At 36.1% G+C, this 17,035-nt stretch overlaps 1 protein-coding gene across 1 annotated transcript in view; it reads left to right on the plus strand.

The window, feature by feature from the left end:
• LOC145686007 (lipase member H-like) overlaps positions 1-8,541 on the plus strand; it is a 70,904-nt gene extending 62,363 nt beyond the window's left edge. Inside the window, exons 6-7 of the mRNA XM_081758842.1 lie at positions 4,732-4,900; positions 8,155-8,541. Coding sequence (XP_081614968.1) covers positions 4,732-4,900; positions 8,155-8,239 — 254 coding nt within the window. The 3' untranslated portion in view covers positions 8,240-8,541. The remainder of the gene's footprint in view (positions 1-4,731; positions 4,901-8,154) is intronic.
• Positions 8,542-17,035: the final 8,494 nt, after the last annotated feature.

The raw sequence follows: 17,035 nt of genomic DNA on the forward strand, positions 1-17,035 counted from the left end.
AATTTTCCTTTTTCTGCATATAAAAGCATTGTTTTTAATTTTTTACGGTTATAATATACACTATCTACCAAAAAGTTACCGGTCACCCCACAACTTTCGGAATGAAGCAAATCATAACGTACCTAATATCGGGTAAGGCCTCCTTTGGCCTGGATCACAGCGTGTATCCTCCAAGGAAGGCTTTCCATTAGTTGCTGATAGGTATCAGGTAAGATGACCGACCACTCCTCCAACAAGGCAGTTCCAAGCACGGCAGGTGAGTTGGTCTGGACCTTAAACGCTGCTCTAAGTCATCCCACAGATTTTCCACGGGATTGAGCAGGGCACTGGAGTCATTGCACATTGTTTTCGTCATACCAAGATATAACATTGGCAGCTTTATTTCAAGGGGCATTGCCATGCTGATAGTAACATGAGTCCATTCCAAAGGATTTTCACAATGTGGGAAGCACTGAATTGTCCAAACTGTCCAGATAATTTGCACTTGTCATGCTACCAGGCACAATAACAAGCGGGCCCAAGGTGTACCAACAAAATGCACCCCACACCATTACACCAGCACCACCAAATTTCACTGTTGGCACAATGCAGTCTGGTAAGAAGCGTTCCCCAGGTCACGTCGCCACACCCACACCCGACCATCTGACCTGAAACACGTGTAGCATGATTCATCACTCCATAACACATGTTTCCATTGGTCTAGGGCCCAATTTCGATGAGCCTTACCCATGCCAACCTCCTGGATTTGTTCGTTGGAGTGATGTGGAACTTGTAAGTAACTGCTCTACCATGAAAACCAAGTGCATGTAGTTCTGTCCTGACAGTGTTCAGTGAAACTGATGTGCGAGATGCAGGGTGGAACTCGTGCTGGATATCAGACGCAGTTTAACGGCGATTGCTGAATACCACTCATTTCAGCACTCTCCGGCCCCTGTCCGTTTATTTCTTGGGTCGTCGGGCCGTTTAGGGACACAGGTGGCACCGTGACGTTTCCATTTCAGGATTACATTATCCACCGTTGATTTTGGGTAGCGTAATTGGGCACTAATGGCATGATTCGACAAACCCGCAATATGACAGCAGATTATGACTCCCTTATCGAACTCACTAAGTTCTTGTCTGTGCACCATTCTCAGTCAAACTGACTTCTCGCCTGACGCACGATCACTGATAATGTCTACTGCAACGAAACAAATGACTGGCGTCGTGCAGGTTGCTCTAGATTACTTACGGCGATGTCGTAGCAGATTGATCGGTCACGTTTTGGTAGATAGTGTATGCATATTGTAACGTTTTATATTTCCACATTGAATTAGTTCTTGATTGAATCTTAGGAGGTGGTATGTTGTAATAAGAACCCTACTATATAATAAAAAATATCTGTTTTACGCAGGAGCGGATCAAAGAAGGGCGATCGAAGGGGGGCGAAACTTTCTTATTTTATATACAAATAAAACCCACCCCAGAGTTTGGAGCACTTAAAAGTAACTCTAAGTAGCAGTATTACAACTACCCCCTCCCCCTAGAAGTCCGTCCTGGATCCGCCCTTGGTTTTACGATCCTACACAGAATGATTCAACGAAGTAACAAGCTATATTTAATTGCTTCACAGAAAGCAACAGTCAATACATTTTCCATTAGATACACTGCACAAAAGTTTCGAACCAATATTAAGCCACTCTGGAATCTGCTGAAGTAAGGCTTAATTAACTGACGTTTCGTGACCATATACGTAATCTTTATTGTAATAGCCTAACTTCATTATTTTACAGTAAAAAGAAAAACTAGAGCAAAAATTACATACATTGTATTTATGTCGGATTTAGGTATCTGCAGGAAATTTCAGAGCTGTTATTAATATGAAATTGCATGAAACTTAATTAGGAAGATTTCCCTCAAACAAACAGAAAAGTAACCTGATAAAATCATTGTAAAAATAAAAGTTAAGCATTATGCAGGTGGCATATTGGACTAGTTAATTGTATTCTGTTACTCAGACAAATGAATAGGATATGATTTATATATGTGTTGTTGTTAGGGACAAGAACTAAAGTAGACAGCAGATATTTGGAGACGTATACCTATGAACTGAACTAGATATTAGGCATGTATAGTTATCTAAATACAAAATTGTCTTCATGAACTTTTCCAGCCTAAATAAGTAAAAATTGTTATTTTTTAAATCAAGATAGTGCCTAATATCACTATTCAACTATTGATTTTTACTAGAAATGTAAGTAGAGAATTTTGGTATTAGTACTACGCTGAACACAAAAATGAAAATGAAAAATTGGAATTGGTTCTTGCTTGCAACTTACAAGGAAAGGAGGAAGCGAAAAGCTTGAAAGAAAATGGGAAATTTGTGATTACAATTATTGCAATCCCAATATATTTTTCTTTTTACAAATTCTTATCTTTTTACTTTTATATATATTTTAACCTTCGTACCAAGTTTGTGCTAATTTATTTGAAAGACGTAGGAAACATGTAAGAAAGTGACAAGAATTTTAGGAATGATCCAAACAATGGATCAAAAGATTGCGATCTTGGGCAGGAATTTTATGAGTGGTAAAAATAAATAAATAAATAAAATGCATCAAAAGATTGCATCTTTGCCAATAATAGGTTTTGGATCAGGGGCCACAAAAGTTTTGAACGGCCCTTAAATAGAATTTTCGTATTTTTACGGAATAAGCACATCATACTGAGTTAACTGATAGTTTGGATTCGACTATACTATATGTAGTTCTCCAGATGTAAGACCTACAAGAAAAGTTTTGCCTGAAATATATTGGATCTTTTGATCCAAAAAGGAAGGATTTTTTTTGAACAAAAATTAAAGGACGGTCTTGAATTGTAAAACATCTATCAATTCTTTTTCTTTGTATTTTCTCTATTTCTGTTCAGATAAAATAAAATAACATAACATAAAATAACATAAACTCGAATACAAGAAGAGTTCACTGTGCTAGTAAATGAAACAATCTTTTGTTTTAAAACACCTAGCACCTTGACGATCGACCATTTGTGTTTGTAGGGTCAGGCTTTCTTTTAAATAAGAAACAAAACACAATGTATTATGATGAACGATGGTTGGAGTGGGTTAGAGTGGATCGGTGGGACATGGTGCGTCAGAGTAAGTAACGATGGGTAGTACGTACTAATAGGTTACATAGTGTTGACCCACAACTCACTATCTCATTCCATCATTGGAATAGTGTAACTTCTAATTTAACACACACTCCTTCAAATCTTAATTGTGCGTGAATTTATTATTAAATCCCTTAAAAGCTGCCGTATGGGAGCAGCATATCGAGGAGAAAGAGTGACAAAACATATCGAATGCAGCCACAGTTTGCAGTTTAAAATATTCAGCTCCTGTTTGTTACTTAATGTAATGTTACTTTCATATCAAAACAGAACATGATTGATGCATGAAATTTAGTCGTAGATTTTTAAAGTTACTCTCCGACCATGAATATTATGTAAAAAATGCGGACTGCCATAAAGTTCATTCGCCTTAGACACAACGGAAGGGAACGGATCAGTTGTCTCTGTAGCCATGCACGTTGTTTCTTTCTGTTGGATTTTAATATTTTTGACATTGGTTAGAATCTCGACGGTTTGTTGTACAGGGTGTTAATGAACTATACCGATAAACTGTACGAGATGATTCCTCATATCAAAATAGGAGAAAAAGTTAATATGGACTTGTGGGGAAAAGTGAATAATTCCAGATTTAGAGCTGACGAAAATCGGGGACAAACTAAATTTCAACATGTTCAATTTGAATTCGAGAAACCGTAAAATGATAGTCCATACCAGCGTAAAACAAGTCATATATATGCAATCCAAACACACATATTTCATCAATAGGCAATTGGTGTGCAGGGTATTCTTTGCGGGGTATAATTCTCAGACATGTTCTCAACAGAATTTTCACACATACTCTGACTTTAAGATGGGCCAAAGTAGGCTAAAGATAAGCCTTGACTACAGTGAACGGAATACTTTGGCGGGATGTCGCAAGTGTTAGGGATCGCCAACACCACTGCCTCTGTGTTCAGACTAACACATGTTGCGATATTTTATTTCACGCTTATAAGAAAAAAATAAATGAAATATGACGTGACAAAATGCATCGAAGCACGGATCATCCCGAACACAAGGAATTATAGAGCTGGCGTTCCTAACACTCCCAACTTCAAGCCGAAGCATATTTAGCTGTCAAGGCTTAATTAACTTTTGCCTACTTTGGACTTTTTCCCTATTATCTAAAAACTGCTGAGAGCATGTCTGGGAATTATACCACGTAGGGAATCCTCTGCATACCGATTGTACATTAATAAAATATGTGATTTTTGATTTCGTATTTGTGATCCTTTACAATCATGTGATCCGCCATCCACGATTTTTCCAATTCGAAATAGCCCGTGTTGTAACTTAGTTTTTTTCATAATTTTGGACAGCCCTAGCTCTGAAACTATGGACTTTTCCCCACAGCTAAAATTTCACTAGCATTTGAGATGAACCAATGACACTCTCAGTTATAATGGAAACTTTATAAAATATACTGATACGAAAAAGTAAAAATGAACATGTTGGCACATACATCATTCCTATTCTATACGTCTAATATTTTCTAGAATCCTAGATATTATACGTTGAAATACTAGATGAGGATTTAGAGATTCTATTGTATAGATAACTGAAATTTCATTACTTTTACAGATAGAGCATCGTGCGATCATACTCGTGCACCAGAATATTATGCCGAATCCATTCGGAATGGACAGAACTTTATTGCTGTACGCTGCAGGAGCTTTATGATTTTTAAGAAGGGACTCTGTATTGGAAACGGAGAGAATACCGTGCCAATGGGGATTGATGTTCCAACAAGGTAAGATATAGTGCTGCTGTATAAGTGCCAGTTAAGGTTAAAGATATAACTACTCTCTGTTTCGGGCTACTTGTGAACGTCGTTTCAAAAGATAACTATTCTCTGCTACGCCTTACTTCTAAATGAAAATAAACAAAACTGTTCCTATCCTTCCGCTATTCAAACACTTGATTTATTATTGATGCTTTCCTCCCACGCTTATAGACGGAGAGGTAAAATGTGCATGTACTTCTTGAGAACTCTTGGTCCATTCACCGTTAGGACATCAGAATAGAAGGAAGCTGTTGTTCTTCCTTGATGTAAGATGCTCAAAAAGAAGACAAAAGAAGTAGAATATTACATCAAATAGAAAGCATACACTCAGTGGCGTATTTATGATTTTGTTTCGGGGGGCTTTGCCTGAAAATGTGAAAATTCTGCAAGATATTTCATGTACTTTAATATAGTAAGTAAGATTTGGGGGGATTAAGCCCGGAAGACACCCCTAAACACGCCACTGCATACACTGAAACAAGATATTTATTTCAAGTTCAATGATGACATAATTTTATTATTCGTGAATCTGAACAAGAATTCTGTCTCAATCGAAATAATCAAAGTTTCGATTAAATCAGCATCAAACAATATTTTCTTCAGTCAGCATCACAAGAAAATAGTGCAACCGAGAAAGTCCAGTGAATCTTTCACTTGCATGATTACTAGAGTACACCTTCCAGTAAATACTAAAGAGGTCCGGCAAAAACTTTGGATCAAAAAGATAAACTTCTCAAACATAATAGAGGTTCACCCAATCAAAGGCCCCAATCCTCTGGTAGAGCTAGGGCATCCATACCAAACAAATAAACTCATCCTGGAGAGAGTATTTTTTAAGAAGAAAAAGTACCTACTGCAATCCCAAACCATCTCCTTGCTGGAATTGTCGGCAATACGGGCATCTAACCAAGGAATGTTCTCCGAAACCTTATTATCGATGTGATAACACACAAATTTCTTTGTCGAGAGAACCTAAATAATACTTGTGTGATATATCGTACTACTGGACACCACAGTGGAGGAAGCAACTGCCGCAATTACAAAACTAATATTCCAGACCACCCCAAATCCTCACAGAAAACGACATAACATGTAAAACCAAACCAAAAACTTCTTAAGAACCGAAATCTACTCGAAAATAGCTAAGGACTGGGAGGTTCCTGAGACAACCTTCTAAAGAAGGAAAATGACAAACAAAGGAAGAAGCCAGAACTCCATTGAAACGGATGGTGCATGGCGCAAAACTGTTCAACAAAAACACTGATTAGAGTTTAGTCACTAATGCTAATAAAAAAGAAACCAGTACTCCATACTAAAAGGAAAAGAAGGCTATTACAAAATAACATATTGACAATTCGCTAATATCCATCTGAAGCACCTTAGATGAAACTGTCTTAACAGTTACTACATGGGTAATTTGTTCCGACAATATGACGCTACCACAAGATTTCAATCGTCTGAAGAAGTTCTTTCCTTCACATCCAAGAAAATTCTCCATTTCCAAACAAGACTTCTAAATAGCTCATCAAGAGGCACTTTTGTCTCAATCCAAAAATGTGGAAAAGACCTAATTTATTTCCGCTTTTCATATTGATACTCTTCCTGGGCTCTTTAGGTGCCATACATCCTTACGATCTTTTTTAGAACCAAGTAAGTATTGAGTTTCCGAAATTCGGTAACATTCTACAACTAAATAAAATAAAGACTATACTCGACCAAGAAGACGTTATGATTACGGGATCCAATGAGTACGGACAAGTTATTATCGTACTCTTGGAAGTAAATAATAAAGTATGATCTTGATTCATGTGTGGAGCACAAATGCATGCTTGTAACAATCACCCGAAATGTCGGAGCTGTCATGGCCCACATTCAATATATGATCATGAATTAATGGCAGAAGGAAATGCTGTCGACGAAAACTACCTGTCCTGCCAACGCCTACTTCACGTTGGAATCCCCAATGATTCAATACTGCTAAACTTGTTTTATTACATGACTTTCACATTCAATGTATGTAGGTCCATGCATGTACAAAATTTGCTGAGAGATGATAAATATTGATACTTCTAATGTTGAACGAAGTTCTGGAACTGTACATATTATGAATTAACATCACTCCTCTATTTTACTATTGATGAAAAACTTCCTGAGAAGTGTTTTCGCTTCAGGATAAGTTTCTCAGGTATACCAAAGCTTATATAAATGTAAATGTAACTATACTTCTTAAAAGTAAATTCCCCAATATGTCAACCAACCTCAATATTATCTCGTAACTAAAACACTGCGTCTGCCAGTGGGGTGCGCAGAAAGTCGTCAACAGGGTTTCAAGCACACAAGTTCATATATTTCCAAGTGTTTATATATTCCAACGTTTAGGAGGCGATTCCTTACATCAAAATAAGACAAAAAGTATAGACCAATCTGGGTGCACAAATGCTTCCTTTCGGAGTTATAGGGCCGAAAACATGAAAAAAATAACTTTAAAGGTCCATAGCTCCAAAACTATGGCACCTACCGTAGTCGGGTCAAGACTTCACTTAGAAACTAATATGTGCTCTATCCAAAAATACATGTTTCAGAATCCTAAGGCACTGACGGAGTAATTTTTATAGAGGTAGTTTGGCTACAGTCATATAATTTGAAGTGCTCTCCAACTGCCTCTCTAAAAAATGTTGCAGAAGTACCGCAGGATTCTGAAGCATGTATTTTTGGATAGGGCACATACAGTTCCTGAGTGAAGTCTTGACCTGATTACGGTAGGTCCCATAGTTTTGAAGCTATGGACCTTTAAATTTCATTTTTTAAAATGTTTTCGGCAGCCTATAACTCCGAAAGGAAGCATTTGTGCATCCAAGTTGGTCTATACTTTTTGTCTTATCTTGGTGGGAGGAATCACATCCCAAACATTGTCGGCCATATATATATCTTAATATGGCAAATATTCATTTTTGTATAATACTATATATTACTTACGGGGGGGCTAAAACCCGAAACTAATCTTGCGTACATCACTGGCTGAATACATTTTTTTAAAATTACGTAAGGGGTCATTAAGGCCATTTTGGAAGTGCTTTGTAAACATTATGGAAATTATTTCAATACAATCGTATTAGATAAAATGTTTTGCCTTTAATCTTTAAATTCAATAAATTAACTTCAAACCATTTATTTGCAATTACTTCTTTTAATAGGTTTTTCTTTTCTTTGTAATTTTACAGTGCCAGAGGGAAGTATTATTTGTTGACGAACGCTATAAAGCCTTTTGCGAGAGGTTTACCTGGAGCCAGATATATAGCAAACTGAGTCTTGAAATTATCTGGAACTGAACAAATATAAAGGTCCTTTGAATTAAGCGAGTGTGAGCATAGTTATATAGGCCTAGTTGCGGATTGAATTGAAATGGTTCGTACATCCATCGCTGAAATAGAGTTAATTGTAAGAAAAAAAGCAGCTGTTTTTGAAAAGATCGTACTGTGTGTGTAATGCAATAAACTTTTAATATCAATAATAGTATTTCAATGAAATGAATGCTTTTTGCAGTAAATCTGTATATTTACCAATTATTATACTACAATTCTTTACGTAATAAAATTTTATTAAACAAATTTAACATTTCTTACTTCACATTGACCAATCATAGTTCGAGTTGATTTGTAATTTTAGAGATCATGTCAGATTGTATTAGAGACATAGAAATGGGTTTTGTTTGTGCTTTATCTTCTTGTACAATAACAAGGCCACGAATGATTTGATCTACATACTAGTAAAGTGGGTCCCGTAGAATTGGTTCTAATCTCACCTGCAAAGTTTGTATCTGCAAACACGAGTACAAAAAGCGCGAAGTGGAGTTAAGTTATTGGAAATACGTCTAATTCGGCCCGCGAAATAAAACTTTTTTTCTCCGGCAAAAGCTTGAAGAGGTGATTTAACCTAATTTAGGTGTTCTGATTTCAAATATCGAAACCGTTTTTGCATATCACGTACAGTTTCTTTGCTATTTGCAATCGAATTTTCTTTTATCTTGTAATTTCGATAGAAAACACCATGATATAGAATATATGTAATTTGAATGGGACATGATGAAATTGCAACGAATATACAAAATACTATTTTATGTAACAGGTTCATTTGTAAAAGGTATAAATCTCATCACAAGAACACTATATGTTTGCCTATCACATACAATTTGCTACTATATGAAATCAATTTTTTCATACTGTTTTAATTTCAACACAAAGTTCATCATAATAGACAATATCTGCGATGTGAATACATGATCAAATTGTAACGAATATACAAAAAAGCACTACTTAATGTAATATGTTCATCGCTAGAATGTATGAATCTCACTACAAGACACTATTTTTGTTGCGCTTTGATGTGAATGAACGCTGTGTTGATTTGCGTTTGTGTTCCTGACACTAGACACCAACAATGATCTGACATCATGGAGACGTTCCATCGGCCCTGATATCTTCGTTCCATTTCTTTTATGTATTGATGGAACCGCTGAATGCTCCTAAATTTGCAGGAAAATAGTCCGGATCACTGTGCAGGAAATGTAATTTTAAGCTCATATAGCAACTTAATTTTTGGAAGTTGTACAGCGTGGTTTCGACAATCTGTTGGTAGTTGTCATCTTTAACATTATCCAGGAATTTGCTGGAAACATCTTTGAATGATTCCCATGCCTGAAGCTGTGTTTCGGTCATCGTCGTAGCTGATATAGGAGACTTCATATGCCTCCGAATTTGGGAGCCGTCAAAAACTCCTTCCTTAATTTTGGCATTCGACAGTCCTGGAAATTTCTGACAGCAGTACCGAAAGCAGGGACTACTTCTATCTTAACTCTTAACGTACAGCTTCATAATTACCAATTTTATATGTAAATAGAGCAATAACACACTTTGAGAATCAATTAATGGACGATTTATAATGTTTTCTTTTTGCTTTTTTCTAGCACGAACTGTTCCCTCTTGGGCCACTCAGAAACAAACCAGTGTCTAGTCTTGTCCCGAGAGTCCCACTCACACAGAAAACACGTTAATTTTGTATAATCTGCTTGCTGTCTCAATATGATACCGCACACTTTTAAATCACGGCACAGTAACCATCTGCGTTCATTGTATTTCAGTTTCTGCAAAAACCATAGATAAATTGTGATAGTTTTCACGAAAAGATGTCGAATGGGTAATTGGCACTGAAGCAAGTTTATTCCCATTGTGCAGAAGAAAAACTTTCACACTTCTTTTTACTCAAATCAATAAATATACGCCAGTCCTTTGCTCGGTAAACTATTCCAAGACGACGAATCAAGCCAGGGATATCACAGCAAAACACAAGTTCTTCTTCTTGAACAAGAAACTGCCTGAATTCTTCCTCCCGATTTCTGTAACAATATGAACTTGTCCCAGGAAGTAAAAAAATTCTCTCTTTTAAACTTGATCCTAAAAGTCCACTCTTTTCTTTAATAAGGCCTGGGTCACGCACAAAATCATTTAAGTCACACTGATTATAAAGACGCGGAGTTTTATCTTCAATATCCAGTATAAAGGTATCATCATCACCATCATCCACACTTGAACCGTCAGCCATAACCCCCGTACCACATAGACCCGATATTCCAGTCCCAAAACCACCAATACAGTTATCAGAAACTGATGGAAGGATCGGATACATAATGTGCTTTTTCTTTCTCGTATTGAAACTTTACATACACAAAAATAATAGTCGTCAACATGATTTCTTTGTTCCCGCCAAACCATTGGGATTCCGAATAGTATTGATGGCAACAAACCTTTGTACCATTGCCGCAGGTTTTCTATACACGGTTTACAGACATTATGAAATGCGAATTTCTTGTCCTGGTCACCTAACTTCATGTTAAAATATGCCAAGAACAAGCTTTTTATAAATGACGTAATATTTCGCTTCTGGTCTTTAATTGTGTAATGGGCATATATATAACAGAAAGAGTTTGGATTATTCACACATTTTCGCCTCCGAATATCACTGCCACTTGCCATTTTTAACACAAACTCATTCATGGATCGATTTCAAGTGCACATTTTAACTTGTAGACAAATGCATGATACACGTTCCCAGAATCCCCTCTGAGACAAAATAACTTGGAGTATTGACCTTCTCTGACACTGCACATGCGCGAACTACAACTATTATATTTGTTGTTCAGGTATTACTTGATAATTACCTAATCCCCTCCAAAACAGAGGGCATAGAATATTTTATCTCAGACATATCCATACCTGCATTCCATACACCCAATCCAAACCTTATTTACAAAAAAGAAGTTCCATTAGCATATACGTGAGGACTTGTGACAAATCTGTACGTGATACGAAACAACTGGTATTATTTTTTTTTTTACATAAGGACACTAAATCTAAGGTATATTCCATAAAATTACTTTTACCGGAAAATTTTCGCAGGCTGGTGGGGAGATAAACAAGATAATTATGGATACTCAAGGAGGAGGCATCCTACATCGATTTGAAGCATCGTAATATGTTCAAAATATTTTGCAATTTACTTAAGATTTGCATTTACAGAGAGTGTTAATGTGATACAGAATATACACAGACCACAAAGCATCTTCAAAACAGTTCGAAAACACAGTGCCATTATTCCACTTCGGAAGGTATCAAACACAAATATCTTATTCGTAGACTATTACAGATGGAGATTGTCATACTGATCCACTATCTCACGCACGTTTTACTTCCAGTGTAGTAGATTGGAGAGAGCGAAAACCATGCTGAATATTGGTCAACAGAGAGTTTGATTCTAACAGTAAATACTAAATGAGACACTTGTTCAAAATGCGCTTAAAAAGCTGACAGACGCTGCTCGGGATAGTTCTGTAGCTGTTGTTGCTCTTTTCTCCGGTTTCAACCAAGTATATAGAGCATTACGTCTAGAAACTTCGAAGGACGTCTCTGCTATTTGTATTGGAAATTTTATTGTGACTCGTGAATTTATTTGACGTCCTTACGTAACACTAAGCCTACTGCCATTTGTATGAGAGGTTTTCTATCTTCAGAAAAATTTGAAACTGACCAGCTATACTGAAATTGAACACGCTGTTCACGATCTCGAGAAGCACGTAACCAGCACATTGCCCTTCAATCATTATTTCTGATATTCTTTACCGAAGTTCGACAATTTATTATTCAAAATAAAATGCAAAATTGCTTTATTTTTCGATGTGTTTGATGTTAGGTAATAAATGCACAAAGAAAAACTAAACGATGGCGTAATTTAAGGCCATTTGAATACATAAATAATAACAAATAGTGGTAAGCAACTAGCACTTGATATTAAAATCTCTTAGGTTTGCTTAGATGTTAACTTTATACCAACATGATTTCGAGTCTGTAGTTCATGTTATTCTTTAATAGAGCACCGACATTTGCACGATGTAAGATTACATTTTTGGTGTTATTAAGAAGTGACCAAAAAACGTTTATTCAGTAGAAGTAATCTTGGCTTCGATCCTATGTATGACAGCACATTTTTTTTTATAATTCAATGACTGATCGTGAGGTAATTTGATAGATTATTTTTTCGTTAAAAAATAGTGGTTTCTGACTTAAAATAAATCAATAAATATGTAAAAAAAAAAATAAAATAAATGCATAAAAATAAAAAAAAGATGAGATTTATAATGTAGTGACTACACATCCCCAATATACGCATAAATCAGCAACTGGTCGCCTTAAACTCTTCTGACGCTTTGATATAGAGTACCAAGTTTTGTATTGATAAACAGAACAGATATGAGGGAAAAATGTGTATTGTTATACAAGCTTTTCCCTCATATCTATTCCGTCTATCAATACAAAACTTGGTACAGTCATTTCCTAATCCCATAGTATTTTTAGAGATAAATTTGCATTGTGTGCTTTTACACGGGGCCACTCCAGAGGAGTCCAAAGTTGGTGAGAGGGATTTCTGGAGGGAATTTGCCCGACATTCTTCCAATTTTCCCTGTTCAAGTACATTATGGGCCCCAATACACAGCACCTCTGGAAAGCTTGTATCATGCTGAAGAGAATAAACTACAAACCATAACTTTCGAATGAACAATGTTGATACAATAGCTATTTCACTGCGAGACTACGATTTTCTTTATACTAACAGGGTTAATGGCCCCCAGGGACTTACTCCGTTGTCCATGGCACCTATTTTTTGTGTATTAACACAACTTTGTTATGTTTATCAAATGGACTAGGTTTGATTCGGATGTCCGGATGACATGTTCATGCCCGTTCCTTGTTAGTACCATGTAAACTGTTTTGAGAATTCTTGTTTAAATTCGTGTCTATATTTTCTGCCAAGTACATATTGGCTTTTGTAATTAAGATTTCGTGGGAAAATATGTGAACAGGCAGAAGAAATCCATCTCCTAAAGTTCAAAGTGACGCACTAATATGGCTGGGAAACGAGAATATATGGTAAAAAGTAAGAGGTTAACTCAGCAAAGTTCATATGGTGAAACAGATAATGTTAGAAACCAAACTTCAAATAAGGTTTCTATCTCTGGTCGAGTTCCATACCAGTTTCTTACTTTTTATTTTTTAAATGAAATAGTAGGATACGTATAGCATTTTAAAATTAATAAGAACTGAAATAATGTAATCCGGAAAGTAATGTTATTTAATTTTCCCTTATATGTAAAATATTTAATAATGTAAGAGACTGTACTTATGAATTGTTTATCAATATCTAATGCAATTTCGTCTTTAGAAATAAGATAGATTTAAGATATGAGATATCAGGACCTCTGGGATGAAAATCGAGAATAAACCACCGCTTCAACAATGGGATGTTATTAACAGTTAACTAACATTACATTAAAATTTGATGTTTAAATCGCGTTACAGTTCTCAAGTTGCCATTCCAAGAACACACATCTTTTGCTTTGTGAAAAGAGATGCAATGGCGTAGTAAGTAAAGAGTCTGCTTATCAACTGGACAATCCGGGTGCGAATTCTGATATAGGTGAGAACTTTTGTGATTTCATCTTCGTTCCAATGCAGCCCTGAGGTTTAATCAGCTGTTTTAAAATAAATACCTTCGACAATATAGAAAAAAATCAGAGGAAGATGCTGATTACATAAGTTTCGAAGTATGGAATAGACGTATCCATCTGGCCGATATATGACGCATCAGTGGGCTTTTCGTATCAAGGACAGCGAAAAAGTTGCACAAAGAAGCGGAGTTAATGAGATCAGGGGTAAAAGTGGATCTGAAAGCATAGGGGGAGGCATGACGTCACGCCGTCCCCCGTGCCTGTCTTTGCCCATTATATTTTTTTTTAGGATGGGGGATGTCATAGATACTTTTTGGAAGTGGGGTAACGGCGTCTCCTCGCGTTCCTCCTCACTTTTACCCTGATTTAAATCAGGATTGTTTTGTTTAAAACAAAGTGTTTAAAACAAATTATTAAAACTTGTTTTAAATAATTGATTTTGTTTAAAACAAATTTTGTATACGTTCTAAACATTTTGTTTTAAACACGTGAACTTTAGCTTTATTTACAGTCAGATAGGATGAGTTTGCAGAGAATAATTGGAAATTGCATCTCTTGTAATGCACGCGTATAAAAGTATTTTTCGCACCAGTCACATTTTCTTTATGTAACAATAACTGATGTGAAACAGTTTGAATCTTTGAAATGATAGGGATTGCAATTATCCTTAATAGCAACAAAGCAATAACAGAATTTCAATACAAAATAACACATAGACAATAAAATTTGATGAAGAAAATTAATTAGCTGGACTAATGATCGTCTAATGTCTATATAGAGGAGGCTATGAAAGAATTCTTTGATAAAAACGAGAAAGGCGTAAAAATAGTCAGGTTTTCAGCACAATTAAGTTTACTTATGACATGGCATTGATAGCGGAAAACGAAAAGAGCTTGGAGAAAGCACTTCCAAACTTGAACGACCAACTGAAATAAACATGCAAAATGAAAATAAATAAGAAGAAAACTAAAGTGATAAAGTGCACAAGAGCAGGACAGGAAGAGGCAAACGTATGGCTAGATGGAGAGAAAATCGAAGACGTTAAGACTTTCCCCTATTTAGGAAGTCTAATATCCTCAGATGGAAAAGTAAAAAAAGACGTTAAGTTCCAGAATAGCACAGGCTAAACAAGCATTCAATAGAAATAGAGGACTACTAACATCAAGAAATGTGTCGTTGGACGTTTGTAAACGATTTATTAAGACCCTAGTATGGAACGTGGCGCTTTACGAATCAGAGACGTGGACATTGAGGAAAGCTGATATATCTAAGCTGGAAGCATTTGAAATGTGGTGTTGGTGCAGAATTCTACGCATATCATAAACTGAAAGGAAAAGGAATGAAGTCGTACTAAATGAAGCTAATGAAGGACGACAGATCGTGAAGATAATAGGAAAAAAAAAGAAAAGCATACTTGGTCATCTTATTCGACACTCCGATTGGATCACCGTGCTAATAGAGGAAAAGGCAGAAGGAAAACCAGGAAGAGGAAGACCAAGGATAGAATATTTAGATGGAGTTACGAAGAAGAGAAATTTTCAAAGTATAAAACAGCTCTACCAAGCGAGAGAAAAGTTTTAAAATCTCCATGTTGCCCACCAACCTATGGTTGAGGTGAACAAGAATAAGAATAATAAGAAGAAGAATGATCATCTTTTCATAGGGTCTTAGTAGAGCGTTTAGACCTACACAAAAGAATTTTAACTAGCTAATAGTTTTTATTTAAACTTAATTAACTGATCAGTGTATGTAATTGGTTAACACATGGGATTTGCATGGTCCAGGTTCGAATGAAATTAGAACTAAACACGCTTGAATTTCAATTACAATTCAAACTCTGTGTGATATGCAAAAAATTCTCCAGTGAAGAAGGTAAAAGGTTTTGAAATAACGAGAATGGTGAGGAATTGTAGTAGGACCATAAATGTAGAGAATGATTCACAAACGTATTTTATTCTGTTGCTGCAGATTTGATGTTTGAAGTTTATTTCAACAATTTTCTAACTCAGGTATGATCAATGTTTTTCTTTCCTCTCGAATACAGGGGTAAAAGCGGATCTTAAAAGGTGGGGGGACGGTAGCAAGCGGCATGGCGTTAAGCCGCTCCTCCTGTCTATCTCTGCCCATTGTAATTATTTTACAAACTGGGGGAACGACGTACATATTTTTTCGAGGTGTAGGTAAGACGTCCCTCCGCGTTACCCCTAACTTTTACCACTGCTCGTATGTAGTAAAATAGTACATTATATACACACAACGAGTTAAATGTCTTTGATATATGGCACTGAAAGAGATTAATCTTAAAGTGGAGAAGTTTTCTCGTGCATGAATTGTGGAGCAAATGTCCGTTTCAGTGCTGCACATGCTTATAACTGCTTGAAAACTTATGTATAATTTGGATTTGCATCTTTGCACTCGTTTATGATACCAGCAAAGGGATTTATTCTGGAATTCCAATTTACATCAACTTTTAAGGTGTCTAATTAATAGTTTCTCAGAAACTACGCATTAACTTTTATACTCACGCATGTCATTTTGTTCAGCTGAGTAAAATATACCGATTGGTATATGATATATCTCATATTTGGACATTGTTTTTCGTTAAATAGTAATAATATTGTCAAATATAGAACAAAATTTGATTTTCACAACGTTAGAATTTGAAATTTGTCCAGAGCATAGAAAGCAGAAAAACAGTTCCATAAAAAATTAATGACCAAAAAAACAAAAACAAAAATAAGCCAGATATGCATCACTATTAAACTCCAGTAAACATATAGATGCTTAAACAATTTAGTGGGAGCTCCTGGAAGTTGGAAACACGCCAAATATCTGAGTTGGCAACGGTCATTCGGCAACTGTGGTGGCAAGCTGTTGATGATGGCATGTTAGGACAAACTCCGTACTACACGTAAAGCAGTGAAACGGAGTGTGCAGTGAAGTGAGCAGGCAATGATAATATTAAATTCTGATTTCCAAATAGATCAAATCGTTGGCACTGGCTTATATGATGCAACCGTGACAAAAGTGTAGAGGGAGTTGGGCGT

Source organism: Thermobia domestica, chromosome 5, assembly GCF_964235325.1.
Source record: "Thermobia domestica chromosome 5, izTheDome1.hap1.1, whole genome shotgun sequence".
Classification (NCBI taxonomy): domain Eukaryota; kingdom Metazoa; phylum Arthropoda; class Insecta; order Zygentoma; family Lepismatidae; genus Thermobia; species Thermobia domestica.